This window comes from Ylistrum balloti, unplaced genomic scaffold (genome assembly GCF_031769215.1).
Source record: "Ylistrum balloti isolate Yb309-2 unplaced genomic scaffold, AGI_CSIRO_Ybal_v1 Utg370078, whole genome shotgun sequence".
Taxonomy (NCBI): domain Eukaryota; kingdom Metazoa; phylum Mollusca; class Bivalvia; order Pectinida; family Pectinidae; genus Ylistrum; species Ylistrum balloti.
This window is the reverse complement of record NW_026782116.1, coordinates 1,260,871-1,275,955: the sequence shown is the minus strand read 5'-3', so window position 1 is coordinate 1,275,955 and position 15,085 is coordinate 1,260,871. Positions and strand designations below refer to the sequence as shown.

The 15,085-nt window shown below is 32.6% G+C and overlaps 2 protein-coding genes across 2 annotated transcripts; one reads left to right on the top strand and one right to left on the bottom strand.

The window, feature by feature from the left end:
• Positions 1 to 3,017: 3,017 nt before the first annotated feature.
• Positions 3,018 to 5,255, bottom strand: LOC132549773 (protein C10-like). The gene is made up of 3 exons (XM_060213735.1): positions 5,213 to 5,255; positions 4,570 to 4,746; positions 3,018 to 4,261 (listed from the first exon to the last, which is right to left on the bottom strand). The coding sequence occupies exons 1-3, from the start codon at positions 5,253 to 5,255 to the stop codon at positions 4,116 to 4,118; spliced, it is 366 nt and encodes a 121-aa protein (XP_060069718.1). The 3' UTR covers positions 3,018 to 4,115.
• A 236-nt stretch (positions 5,256 to 5,491) lies between these two features.
• On the top strand, positions 5,492 to 11,807 carry LOC132549772 (eukaryotic translation initiation factor 3 subunit G-like). The gene is made up of 9 exons (XM_060213734.1): positions 5,492 to 5,508; positions 5,621 to 5,667; positions 7,227 to 7,321; positions 8,247 to 8,306; positions 8,578 to 8,685; positions 9,358 to 9,673; positions 10,281 to 10,414; positions 11,339 to 11,445; positions 11,695 to 11,807. Exons 1-9 carry the CDS (start codon positions 5,492 to 5,494, stop codon positions 11,711 to 11,713), a joined length of 903 nt encoding a protein of 300 aa, XP_060069717.1. The 3' UTR covers positions 11,714 to 11,807.
• Positions 11,808 to 15,085: the final 3,278 nt, after the last annotated feature.

Sequence of the window (15,085 nt, the reverse complement as noted above, 5' to 3'; positions counted from 1 at the left end):
GAAAAATAATTAAAGATGGGCAGAAGATCACATAAGTCAAAATAACGAGCGTTAGGTGATACGCGTGGGTCATAATATTTGTATTATGTGTGAAAAACTTTATAAACATAAATAAATACCTGTTAAAGTAAATTCTTGTATAATGTGACTAAAAACTCCCGACTGGAGATATTGCGTCAGGTAGTGTGTATTTATTGTTGATAGATGGAAAACCATTACACACTGATTAAATATAGACGTCGCATGTTTATTGCACCACTGCTTTGCAATAGTACATGTAAGAGTTATCTCCGGTGATATAGGAATTTTGTGTTTAACTATTATACAAAACTGAGTCCTTGAGTGCTATTTATAGGTGCTGTGATCATATTGGGGATAAACAAAACAGTTTCACAATACACCCGCAATACATTTATAGCAATAAACTTCAAAATCTCGCGCAGAATGGATTATTACTTTAAGTCTGAAGTATGAATATATTGTATTTTTGTATACCGATCTAATAACATATATAAAACTTGGACACATATCAAAACCACATTACGTAAGATGGTTGGAATCTCAGGGCCATTATACCTATGTTTACGCTTCTGTTTAATTATTGATATGTTATAACATTTCCTGAAAAAGCGAAAGAAAAGCAAGAAAGAAGTTCAAAACGAAATCTGTTCAGAGTGGGTGCTTAGAACTGCATTACCGGGTATTATGTCTGAACACGGGATGGAGCAAGTCTCAGCGAAAAGGACATACTTCATAAACAGTACATTTTATCCAATAGGACATACCTGCTCAACATTCATTTGGAAGATCCTTTCCTAAATCAAACCTGAAATTAATTTAAAAAGCAAACAAGACATGCAATTGCTAATATAAAAAACGACCCCCTCTTCCATCAACACAGTATAACAAATTCGTAAAGTTGTCAGGAGATACAACATTTCTAAAATATTTTATTATTGTGGAATTTATGAAGAGGGGATTCTGTTTTTTTTTTTTTTTTTTAAATATTCATTTGACATTCAAAGTTTAGTGTCATACATGTTCATTGCAAATTCCAGAAATTTGGCACGTACTCCCAACCCACAGACTACTATACATACTATATATACAGAATGTTGATTGGGAATACCTGCCAAATCCATGTGTTCCTTCTTCCCACTAAGGTACTATCAAATTAGCATGATCATTTGTCTTATCACTTTTTTCCCTTTTTTCTACTTATCATTCAGAAGAAATTGCTTTCAATACATTTGCGCTGCCATCTTGAAAGGCGTCTAGTTAATTTATAGAACTAACATGTAAGCATGTTGTCTAATATTCTACTTGTCGTGTATTATGACTGTGTGCGTCACATTTTATACCCTAGCATTATTCCTGAAAAGAAAAAAATAGGTCAAAGCATGTTTAATCCCTGTGATTGGGTCAGTTATTCATTTCAACTGCCCTGATAGTCTGTTCTCTTATCAAATTATAGTGGACTAATAAAATACCTCATTATTTCTTGTCATTTATCACATGACAGGGTCCTTTACCATGACATAAGCTCTTTACTCTGTGGGTTTGTGGGCTAAAAATGTTGGCCAAGTCCCAAATATGTAATAATGGGCTAGTCTTCCTTGCATGAATCAAGTTTGTTGTTTATCAGTTTAAATTTCTCAGACTGCTATTCAACACAGCGACAAGTATGATATTTGGTCATTATTTTATTTGTAGCTTGAAATTAAAAACATTCAAACATACATGAAACAATGGACATTTCAAAGCTTTATAACATAAAATTAACATTAATTGATAAAAATACAAAATTGTAAAACATGGCAATTATATTATACATCATATAACCATTGGACCAAGGAATTTGATCCCTTTCAGTTTTTTTTCAACATATCTGACCTTTTTAGGCAATTAAAGAAAAAGTCAAGAAAAAACTTCATGTGACTTTTGAAGTAAATTGATGCATTAAATTTCAACCATTGCAATATATGAGACCCATTATCATGAATCATTTTCATCAGAAGTTGCTTTCCATGACTTGAACCAGAACCTTGAAAAGGTGATAAATATCATTTATTACAATGTATCTAAAGTACAAAAAGCAAGCAAAATGTCATGACTTTACAGGCAGACACAACAGCATCTATAAAGTTCAATAAATGACACAACAGGCCAAGTTAGAAGTAAATTTACAAACTATAAAAATGGCACTCCAACCATATCTTTGCTGAATTATCATCCATGCAATATGATTCTATTTGGCAATGAAAATAATAATTTTATACTGTATATTGAAACAGACACATGTAGAATGTACCCTTTATATAGTTTCCAGTATCAAACTAAAAGATTTGAAAACTTCTAATCATCAAAAAAGAGATATTATTATATTGTCACTAACTTGAATGAAAATCACAATCACACAATGAGAAGTAACCAGACTGGCATAACTTAAAGTTTAAAACATACACATTAGCCTGGCAGTAAGTCTGTATCTTACTCAAGTTGTTGCATACTTTTGTTTTTGCACTACTTACAAGTAAAATAATTCAATAATTATATCATAGGGCGAATTATATAAAAAACATTGCCTTGTATAGTTAGACTTATAGTAAACAAATACTGTTTACTGGTAGTTACTATACACAGGTACTGGTCACAATTTAAGACCCTACAAATTGACTACTACAGATATTGATTTATGCAGGTAGTACTTTACTATAGTACAAAAACAGCTGTCTACCTTTAGGAAAACAAATTGTGACTGAATCCTGTGCTACCTATATATATTTGTCTGTATACGAATATGTATGTTCTCCTTAGTACTGGTACAACTTGCATAAATATACTACATACATTGGTTCACATTATGTTAGGCCTAGCTTACTGAAACATGTCAACAAATGAAATCTACTAACTAATGGGATCCCTGATGTTGATGCTCCAACTCTTATCTACTTGTTATTCACATCGATAGAAAGAAAAAGAAATCTAAGTAACACAGATAACATGAGTGACCAATGAATAAACAAGCATTATACATAATCAACATCAGCTACATGGAAATAAATGAATACAGAAACAGCAAGTTTATTAACTATATTAATATACCATGTCAGCACTTACCTTACTTTGTTTCATCATGTAACGAAGTATTAAATGAAATGAGATATCTGATTTTAACAGGATTACTACTTTGCTTGATGCCATATATTCATGTGTATACTAAAATTAATATACACGTAATTCATTCAAAGAGGCAAAGTCTTTGATTACATTCCATACAAACTAATCACTTCTTTCCTCAAATGTATAAATTATCACAGATCTACTTTTTAGATCTCTGATAAAACTAACCTCCAACCATTGTTCCCAAACATAAACAAAGTGCAATGAAAGACAGAAAAATTTGGTGCCTTTTACAAACATTATATGATGACAATGTCAATTTTTTATATGCAAAGTTATAAATGTTTCAATACATCAAGACCAAATTTCCATTACATGTCGACACTCTACAATATATGTTTATCATTTGGCACTACAAATAACTAGCTTTTTAACAACTGATGAGCAATTAAATGGTGCCCTATCCCTTTGTTTAACAAGTTCCTTGCTTACTAGATAACAACAAAGAGGACATTTTACTTGTCCTTAAAACTGTCCCGTTCATGTATGGAAGTTTTAAGCTCCTCAAACTGTTTTAATACATAAACTCAAGCTCCTATTGTTTCCATACACATGCTTATCCCTTGTTCCTTTATATATATTTATACATTGTAATTACATTCATTGTGTTACATACTCAAATATTCCATAGCGACTAGTCCTGAATTCTTGTTTTGAGAATGCACATTGTCTCAAACAGTAAAAGAACTCATCATTTTAAAACTGCAAGAAACTTCTAGATTGTTTGACATCTTTTCCATTTTTTATAGACAGTAAGTTGGTTCAATCATATCTCTGTCCTATCATTTTTTATCAGTAATAAAGTTCCATCCTCTTTGCTTTTTGACTACATGTGCAAGCAATTCTAAGAAATCATATTTTAATCTTGGGCTAGATCTTGATACATCACTTGAACTTAAAGTCTTATTCAACTTTGTCCAGATCATTAAGTGTTATGATGTCCCAGAAGTATCTGTACCATCTGACGAAGACAGAGAAACTGGAGGGATAAGCCATGATTTAAGCTCTTGATTCAGTTGAGCAATCTCCTGGTCCTGTTTTTCATAGGCCTTGACTGTCTGAGTGAATCTTATTACACCTGCAAGAAGATGCAAACCAGTACATAACATTTTATGTAAATAATAATCATAAACTGAATTGTTTAGAGATTTATCAAGCATATCATTATGAAAAACATATTATTCATTAATTGAAACAAAAAAGTATTTACAGACCTTGATCTTTATATCAGTGATATACCCATGTATTGGAAAATTCTTTTCTTTTTTTCTTTTTTTTTTTTTTTTTGAATTTCTATTCTTGTAAATGTTTATAAGTCTTTATCAATAAACACTGTAGACATTTTTTTATGGACCTGTGGATGAGTTATGATAAGTGTTTAAATACCATCACCATCTGGAGTGAAGCCATATCTCTCTATCACATCCATCTGTATCTGTGTGAGTGCTGGAAACAAAATCTGCATGGATCTAAGCATATCGTTTCCAGCACTCTCCTTGGCTTCCTTTATCCTGGAAGAATTTTCCGGGAGCAAAAAGGCTTCGAGGACATCGTGTAAGGCAGCTGTAACACATATGTGAACTACTGGTTTCAAAAGTAAGAAAGTTGCAATAATTTGTTGAATATCCAAGTTTAGGTATTAAACTCCATATTTTACATCAACTGAGCAGTCAACAAACAACTTAATACATTTCTTATCCAACTCACATGTACTGTGCAACAGCAGACGTTTTGGAAACTTGTAAGATTTTGTCAAGTCTGACATTTTACTGTATGATTCGGTGATTTACTCGAGAGACAGAAGGTCCAGCCGATATAAGAATACCATATAACCCCATGTTAATGTCACATTGCCGGTTGTAACGAATTCCTATGGCTATGGGCTGTACCTGCACCACTGCGTACTGAGTAGATATTCAATAAGTAACATCTACGCAGTAATATGAAATAAAGGGAACGAAAAACACGTATAGACGAATTATATTATTTTCTATAATCGCTTTGTCAGACCAAGTCAGTGAAATATTACCTTTACAATCTTGAACAGAGAAATTATGTATGGGCGCAGCCATGTTGCTTTATGCAGAAGGTATACATAGTCCATAAACAAAAATAAAAACAAGATGCTTTACCATTTGTTCTCAATATTGTATATATCAAATTCAAATATTTTACTTAACTTTTCATACAGAATATTCTAAATACAATTTCGTTAAAAACTACTCGTGATTGATGATAGCATATCAAAATTATCGCTTATAATTCTAAAATCTCTATTTGCGCATATGCGGAAGTGGGTATTCCAGTCATGCCGTCTCTAGAAGAGTGAGTATAACAAATTGTGTGACATATTTTGATGAATTTTGCATGTTTTGATCATTCATATGTGTAATCAACACTGTTATATTTGACTGACACGTTCTACTTTATCTTCTAGACCCAAGAGTTTCAGCTGGGCTGAACAGGTGGAACAAGGCGAAGATGGTAAGAGCACACCGGCATCTCCCGGTTTTATATGCTATTGCTAGAAATAGACGTATCTGATGCATATATGTGAAACGTACAGGAAAGTAATATACTACTCTCAACCACACTATGATAAACCAGAAGCGTCCAACTTGTAAACTTAGAGTATAGTTCTTTAAACATGTGGCTGGTAAAATGAAGTAATTTTGTGTCGTGTATGGAGCAGGTTGGGTGCAATACTGCATATGGGCATCCTATGTGCATTAGATTTGGACCCTTAAGAACCATTACTCGCTAGGAACAATATGTGAGGGAATGGGCACCAAACAAATATACAAATAAATTCAAATGTGTTCATACATGATTTATTAAAAAATTGATCTGTGAAACACCAGTATTTTTGTAAAAAAAAAATCCACAGATCCGACCTAAAACACAGAGGTGCTTAAGATAGGTTTCAGTGACCCAGAAAAACACAAGTATTACATAAAATCATCATTTGAAGAGGAATGACATTCTGATGACAGAAACTATAATACAAACAAATTAAATGAAGTTAATTTTTCATCTGTCGCTTAACAATTCGCAAGTTAATTCAAATTGGAAGTGAGTCATCAAACGTGATTACTTAAATATCATCAACGTTTGGACTTTCGTAACTCAGAAATTGCAGGAAGACATGGCCTATTATTCTAAAAAAAACACTGGCTTTCAAGGATAGTTTGATTGGTTATTTCATCATATCTGGGAGGATGTTTGAAATGTAAAAATGTGTATTAAGAAAAATAATACAAATTTACCAAAAAAAAATATGTACTCAAACAGTTACTTTATGGTGGATGGTTCGAACCACAATTTTTCATTCTTTTATGTTATAGCAACCAAAATTATCCTGGTGCAAGGTCAAGCAGGTCAATAGTTCAAGTGATATGGTTCAACTAATTGACTATTCCGAAATACATATTGGTCCGGAACTGATGTCTTGACAATGATTAATAGTTCTGTATTTGAGGGATAGTTATCATTTTGAATCAGTTACTCAAATGCAGGACTCATTAGAAAATTTTCAACAAAAAAGGCCATCATCCTTTTAACATGACCTAATAATCAGACACCATATATTTGATTGCACATGAAATATTGAATTCTGTTGTGCTCAACCTGTAGAGTGTGTTCAGAATGTGTTATCCCTATTATGAATAATTTGAGCAGAAATGTTGTCAGAAACAGTTTTCAAACTGGTCTTGACATTAAATTAGACAACAGTCCTGAAGTCTGAAAGTTAATAAATTGCATTTCCTATGAAATTTGAAAGCATGTGAGATTCTATCCATTCTCAAACTTAAAAATGTAAATGGAAACCCACAAAAGTATTTTTCTATGAGACAAGCATACATATAGTCATTGAAACATCACACTCAAATCTTCAAATGGTTTCTGTTGTAAGAAATTCTATTCTGTTGACGTTATCGACAAGCATGAACTCAAAATATAGTCAGTTTTTAAAGTTGAAGCAATCGTTAATCTCATTGTTGAAATATATGAAACCTTAAGATAAATTTGTTCAATGATTTCAGGTGCCCTTCCACCCTCTTCAGAAGACATTGATGAAGCAAAGGGGTTAAAAGTGATCACAGATTTTAAATACAATGAAGAAGGAAAGATGATGAAGGTATTGTTTATATTGTATTGATTTTGTTAATTGTGAACAAGAATGTTGGCAAATAATCCTATTTCTTCTAAATGCATTATTGAAAGTATATTTAAATTTAAAATATACAAGATAAACAACCACAGCAGCTTCGGAGAAGGTTTCTTCAGTATCTCTTGAATGCGGACAAATAAAGAAAATATCATCAATATATATTCACCAAATTAAGTAGTTCTTAAAATCTGTGGCATAATCAGGTGCTCCTTGACTTGTTGGCCTCCTTTCACAAAGACATGTACCTATATCTCTTCACATTTATATCAAATTAATTCTGATTCAATAGTTGTGACTTTTAATTGCTTACTTACATAATCGGTATCATATAAGTGTTATTCACTGAAACAGAGGTTTTTTCAGTGACTGGTGATTATAAATAAAATGGCTACTTATAGGAAATACATGACATGAGATATAGAGTAAATATTTAACTTTAAACTTTGCATGGATTCAGCATTACTTTGTCATGTTGTATAAAAGCATAACATAGTAACATACCATATTTATCATGCAATAAGCCTAGGGGCCAACGCCTATGACTCACAATCAGGAGTGGGCTTATTACAGAACACCACAGAACCAATATATTACTTCTGATATGGACACATCACAGAAATCCACAGGCCAATACATAACTTCTTATTCACAGTCAGGGAGTGGGCTTTTCACAGGACCCCAGGGGCCAACAATTTACGTTTGATTTTTTAAGCGGGCTTAAACATTGGATAAGAAGTGTTTATGGTTTGGTTTGTTACCAGACATAGGCTTAATACCAGATAAATATGGTACACACATATTAATATATCATAATGTTATTCATTTCTTTGTATAATGTTCTTCATTTCCTTGCATCATTTTATTAAAGTATGTACTTGTTTCTTTATTGTAGGTAGTGAAAACCTATAAAATTGAGCACAGGCGAGCTCCAAAGACTGTTGCTAAGAGGAAAGTAAGTCATGATTAACAATGAAAAGTAAAAGATAACCAATATACATGTATTTACATGTAGTTACCATAATAGACAAATGACTATTGTGAAGCTTACTAGCACTGGCACACATAGTGTACAAGATAGAAAGGAATGGACCTCACTTTTTCTGCTGTAAAATAATCCTAGATGTCCATGTTTTTTAACTTAAGTTCTAGATATAAAGAAAATACTGTTGCATTCTCAGCAGAAGTTATGGTTTATATAGTAAAGCAAATTTATGATTAAATAGAATTGGCGAAAGTTTGGTGCAGCTGAGAATGATCCACCTGGTCCAAATTCAGCTAACACTATAGTACAAGTGGAAGAGATCCCGATGCAGTTTGTCCACAATGAAGAGGTATGTAAAGGAGGAGGTTAACTTGTGTAGTTTTGCCTGTTAAAATAATTATTAGATATACTTTATTAACAATGCAATGTAGCTTACTTGTTTAATACAAACAATAAGAAATTATACAGATACTAAATTGCGAGACTGTATTACATATATCGGATACGAAAAAATTAATTGTGACCTAAGTTCAAATAACTGTTGTCAGTTTCTGAAATACTTCATCATTAGATATATGTGTAATGTTCAACAAGATGGTCAAAACTTAAAGGTCTAGTTCACATTCCAATTTCTGTAATACTTGTCAAATAAAACACTCCTACAAGAACATTGACCTTGAATACATAGCCTTCTGTGTTATGCAGTAAGATCAAAATACTATGTACAAGTAACAGATTATTCAGCAGAAATATTTGACCTTCAGGAAAAATGATATTTGGCACTTGCTATATATTGAAGAATCAGCAAGTTTTATTAAATCAGAATTGAGGTTACAGAGTTGAAAATGTCAAATCAGAGAACACTTGATTTCATAAATATCCAAAGTTTGTTTCATTTGTTATAGGGAGTGTAATAATTATGTGAGTACCAGGTATAATGCTTTAATTGTATGTCACATATTTAATGATGAGCTAACCTGAGCTAGTAGATGTTCTTACAATATTCTTTGTCACTTTACAGGAACAGTCAGAACAGGTGGAAGATCCTCTGAATAAGTTGAAGGCACAAAAGTTGGTGTCTTGTCGTATCTGTAAGGGAGAGCATTGGACTACCAAATGTCCATACAAAGACACCCTTGGACCTCTCCAGGAAAAACTTCAGGATGACAAGCCAGCAACTCCAGATGGAGCAGCACCACCTGGTGGCCAGGCAGCAGCTGCAGCTGCTGGAGCAGCTCCAGCTGGGAAGGGACCGACAACGGGTGGCAAATATGTGCCACCTAGTTTGAGAGATGGAGCTAATAAGGGAAGAGGAGAGACAATGCAGAGTAAAAGAGGTAGGTGATGTTGATCTCCAAAGGTAGATATTTTGATATTGCACTCTACCACCCTTTTCAAAACAATAATAGGAATGTACTGTGAAGCAGTCAGCAGACATTGAATAGTGACTGAGTTCATACCTGGAAAATAAAGTGTGGATATATTACATATAGATAAAAAGTATCTGGGGCTTTGAAGAGCGCTTTCAGACCTTTCAGTATTTATATAATCAGTTAACAAATTATTTAATCAATGTGGATAGACTTGGAAAAGAATTTTGGAGATTCATTTTGTATAGGCTAATTATAAGTACTTCATGGTAATAATTTCAATGAACATATGTGAACCACCCTTTAGTTTAAAAATTCCTATTTGAACCATACCCCAGTTTATTTTCTCTTATAACTTGTTTCTTTTACTTTGCCCTAGTCCTGACTCATGCACTACTCTTTTAGATTGAATGACATTAGAATATAATCATAGAGACCGGTATGGAAACTGTTCAGATTAAGGTACATCATGAAAAATTATATCCTAAAAACCTTTGTAAAATTGCTACTTAAACAGGGATTACTTGAAATGGATGTAAGAGTCGTTGACAACTTTTAACATTGATTTTTGCAGATGAGTCGGCCACTATTCGAGTGACCAATCTGTCTGAGGATACAAGAGAATCTGATCTCCAGGAACTCTTCAGACCATTCGGCCCCATACAGAGGATTTACTTGGCAAAGGATAAAAACACAGGCCAATCTAAGGTATGTATTTTGTTGGTACATGTATGTAGTCATTAAAGCATATATTCTATCTTACTAACTGATAATAACCAACTTCCATCTAGTGAATATAATGAAGTTACTTAATCATGTATATTTTCTGGAGGTCAGACCTTTTGCATTCGGTGTTGATTCAGTTACCTGATCTTTTGAACTTCAAGAATCATCATGAAATGTAGTGTCGTTTGTAAGAAATGAAGTTCATTGTCTCTTTTATGATTTTTATCTGCCTTTAGAAAGATGTGTTGTGTTAAGTTATCATGGGTGTGGGCGTGCAAATGCAGTGTCTGCCTAATAACTTGACTAGTTTGCAATGGCTCAACTACAAACTACATAAGAAAGTTCATTACCTTGATAACTTGGACAAGTTCAATGACAGCAATTTTCAGACAACAGTGTCTGCACAATTTCGCAAGTAGTTACCAACAAACCAACTTACATGATAGCTCAGACAGGTTCAATCACTGTAATTTTTGGACAATAATTCATGAATTATTCCCCCTTACTCAATAACCAAACAGTGTCCGTTCGATATCACACAAGTAATTTTCAATGAATCAGCTTCAAACTTCATAAGAAGGTTAATTACCATGATAGCTCACATTTTGTTTAATTAATTTGGCCTTGCATTCTATCATTTCAAAACATCATTTCTTTTAACCACAACTAAAAATTTTCACCATTTTGTACATGTGCACCTTCACTACAGAATTCAGCACAGAGGAACATTACCAACACAACATACGAACTATTAGTTGATAAAACAATTTGAACAAATCATTTAGATCTACATTTGTCAGAATTTGTCAGATTCATACATTTTCAGATGAAAACAGGATAGCAATGCAGACACAAAACGTTTTATTAGAACTGAAATAACAGAACTCTTCTTGCTTAATTTTGCAGGGATTTGCTTTCATCAACTTCCACCGCCGGGAAGATGCAGCAAGAGCCATTACAGGCGTTTCAGGCTTCGGCTATGATCATTTAATTCTCAACGTAGAATGGGCCAAGTGAGTAGGGTTTGGCTTCTTTTTAGCTCCTTGATTATTATCAAATTGTTCAAAATAATGATGGAAAAAGTTGAAAATGTCCAAACCAAAGACAGAAGATTATTTTTTAATCTCTGAAGTTGGAAATATCCCAACTAAGTTGAAGACCTATAATTGTTTTCCGAGATGTCTTGTATCCTTAAACCTCATTCCTGCAATACAATGTCATTGATTTTTTTTCTACAACAAAAATATTTTGTGTACTTTCAGACCATCAGGCACAAGTTAGACTTGAAGAGGAGAGACAACCTTAAACAACTTTCATGGCTAAAAGAATCAGTGCTATGTATTGTATTGACAATAAATTATGGAACTGGACAAAATTTGTTGTTGTGAAATTTGCAATAATACAGTGTAACTTCTCCAAAACAACCATGCATGCAACATGAATATTTGGCCAGTTTAGGGAGGGTTCGGTTTGTAGATATGAAATAAGTTGACAGGTCTTCACTCCAATATAATTGAACCAATTTCATTCTGGACATTTCTTACCTGCTATTCATTTCTTTTTATATGATATTTAAGGTTTTCTTTGAGGAAAAAAGATTTCATCTTCTATCAAACTTCATTTAGTTGTAATTTGTGCATGCTTGATAAAATTCATTTATTCCTGGTATCTATTTCACAAGATTCTTGACACCAGTACAGTAATCTATTCTCAAAATGGCAAAAAGTAAAACATTTTCTGTCAGCAGGATTTGAGGGAAAATTAGGCCTTCAAGGTTAACTTTAATGGTTCCACTTCTCATCGTTTCTTTGGTTCAAGTTATAAATTGGACATTGCCATGATTCAAACTTGACATACTTTTTTGTCCTTAATAGAGAATGATTCTATTCATTTTCAATGTCAATAGCAAACAGTTATTGTCACTTAACTAAGGAAAATAGATGTTGGCATAGTTCGGAGAAGATCTATGTCACCAAGAATGTTATCAATCTTGGCTTTTCCGTCTCCTTTAAGATTACCAACCTAATATTGATTTTTAGAGTAGGTCAGATGTCAAAAGTCTAGGTCAATTTGAGTCAATGTTAACAGGCTTAATCTCATAAATATTACTTCTCTCTTGCAACATTTGATTTCAGGGAAAAAAACACAGTGACAATGTTTTTAACGTTTATTTGATCTTTATAAAATGTATAGAAAAGTATATATAAATGAGGAAGTGATCAACATAGTGTTATGTAATATAAAACAAACACATTTTAACAAATCAAACAATAACACAATGTTATTGATGTTATTACCTTATCCTGGTAACCATAAATCATTCTAGTGCTGAAATAAAATTTGACAATGTTGTCCAGCACATTTACAGGTAACAAGTACAAGTAGAATTTGAAAATTATCATGAAGTTTGTATCTTGACTAAACTTCTTCGTATCTTATTATAACACTAAAACAGGTCTATATGTTTGACCTATTTGTTATCAATTATTAGACGAGAATAAAACCAGGCACATAGATGCCTTTTTTCTAATGCATAAACATTTTCAGGGCAAATTATTTGCAAAATCATTATTTCTTTTCAGCTTTCAGAAGTTTTTGTCCCAAAGCACCTCTAGACTTCACCCCTGAACCCTGAAGAGGGGGACAGAAGCACCCTGTACCCCTAATTCATTCCTGTGTACTCATCAAATTACTTAGCTATGCATTTGAATTCTGCCATATGTTAGATTCTTTGAGACATGATCTGTGGCATTTAGCCATCCTTGCTTATTCAGGGTCACTTGATGGGTTAAATATGTTAGATTCTTCAAACTACTTGACATCAAAAATTATTTTTTTTATCCATTAAATATCTCCAGTCATAATTGAATTCTTTGAAAACTTTCTACCATAAAATAAGGACTGATAGCTATATTGCAATGAACTTTTGAATACAAAGTATGGAAGTATGAGATTATTTGTTTTTTTATTAAAGAGTAAAATCAAAACAATCAGCAACCTAGCTCCAATATTAATCATGATTAAAGAATAGCACTGCACCAAAGTACAATAATAATTGTGGCCACTCAATCCTATCACAAAGTTTAATGTAAACACTTTATAATTTTTTCACTGTATGAAATGTTGAAATTTTGTATTGGAGATTTCAGTTCAAATGTGCTGAAGTTTTAAGTCAAAAGATCAACTCTATTATTATTTTGAGGAAACATCAATATGCTTACTTCAGTATGGCTGGTTATTTTTGTAGGGATTGCATTTCTTTTATTTTGCTGTACATGAACATAAACACAAAAATTTAATCCCTGAAATAATGAGACACTCCTGTATTTAATAACATTTCAATCTAGATCATTAAGTTTTGATTTGTTGAAATTTTGAAATTATTTCTATCTTGTTCAAGACAAAGTGCAAAAATTTGGACCCATGGAAATAACTAGCTATTTACAATATGATTGTTGCCTTGATTTTTAATTTCATAGATGTTTGCAATGGCAAGTTACCATTGCCATTCCAACATAATTTAACTATATAAAAAAGCATCTTTAAAACCCATATACCAGGTTAACAAACCATTTAACTATTCTTATTATAACAGCTATAAAACCAGCTTTATCAATCTACCCGCTGGATTCTACAATTATCAAAATATGTTCATTATTTCAGATTTTTACAATTATTGTCAGAGAAAACAATAACAATTGCCTGTAACAGATGAAGAATAAACACACTTATAATGCTATTTTTGCTATTAAATCTATATAATTTCTATGTTATTTCACTTTAGGATACAATATGTACCTATAACCTGACTGGGAATTCAAACAACTAAAAATTAGTTTCACTAATGCTTTGGAAAAATGGTTTCATAACAGATAATTGGCCGGCAAGCTCATTGATACCCTTTATTACAAACAAGATTAAGATTGGTTGGTTTTCTGGGTTTTATCGTCCTGTCAACAGCAAGGGTCATTTTGAGATATGGTTTCCTTACAGAAGGTGGTGCTATCTGTCTGAATAACATACAGGAGACATGTCACATACCATCCAGAGCAATGTAGGTCAAGTGACTTGCACAAGCACACAACCATAACTGCACATAACATCCACTTGAAACACAAACCCATGTGGGTAGGGAACACTGAACCACACATTATTTGTTGCATTGACATATATTAAACAAACTAACATGAAATATGAGAATTATCTCATAAGTACTTTTCTAGAAATAACAATAATAAACTTGATTTATCAAAATCCAAAATGGCCACCAATCAGTCATATGTTTTCAGGCAATAAAAACTGAAGGAAACAGAGATATGAAATTTCAAGAAGGAATATTCCCTCAAGAACTTCTCAAAAAACTGAGATTACAAACTATGAATGTCAAATCCAAGATGGCCTCCTGTCAGCCATATTGTTTTTACAGTGAATTCTAAACTATACAATGCACAAGGACCAAGTGCCGCCCATATACAGAATCTGAGAATGATCAATCCAGTACTTCTCAAACAATAGCAGTAACAATCTTCACAGATGGCCACTTATACCACTAGACCATGTGTGGAACCTTTCTGAAATTTGAGAAAGATCAATATTTCTGAAGAAATTCGGTTAAGAAACATTCATGATCAAAATGCAAAATTGTTAGCTGTC

What these genes read in the sequence shown, in the direction of transcription:
- LOC132549773 (XM_060213735.1), bottom strand. Translation starts at nt 5,255, where the DNA reads ATGGCTGCGCCCATACATAATTTCTCTGTTCAAGATTGTAAAG. An exon ending in CTCTGTTCAAGATTGTAAAG is followed by an intron (nt 4,747 to 5,212) that starts GTAATATTTCAC and finishes TATGTGTTACAG; the next exon opens with CTGCCTTACACGATGTCCTC. An exon ending in CTTCACTCCAGATGGTGATG is followed by an intron (nt 4,262 to 4,569) that starts GTATTTAAACAC and finishes ATCTTCTTGCAG; the next exon opens with GTGTAATAAGATTCACTCAG.
- LOC132549772 (XM_060213734.1), top strand. An exon ending in GACAATGCAGAGTAAAAGAG is followed by an intron (nt 9,674 to 10,280) that starts GTAGGTGATGTT and finishes TGATTTTTGCAG; the next exon opens with ATGAGTCGGCCACTATTCGA. An exon ending in AAAACACAGGCCAATCTAAG is followed by an intron (nt 10,415 to 11,338) that starts GTATGTATTTTG and finishes TTAATTTTGCAG; the next exon opens with GGATTTGCTTTCATCAACTT.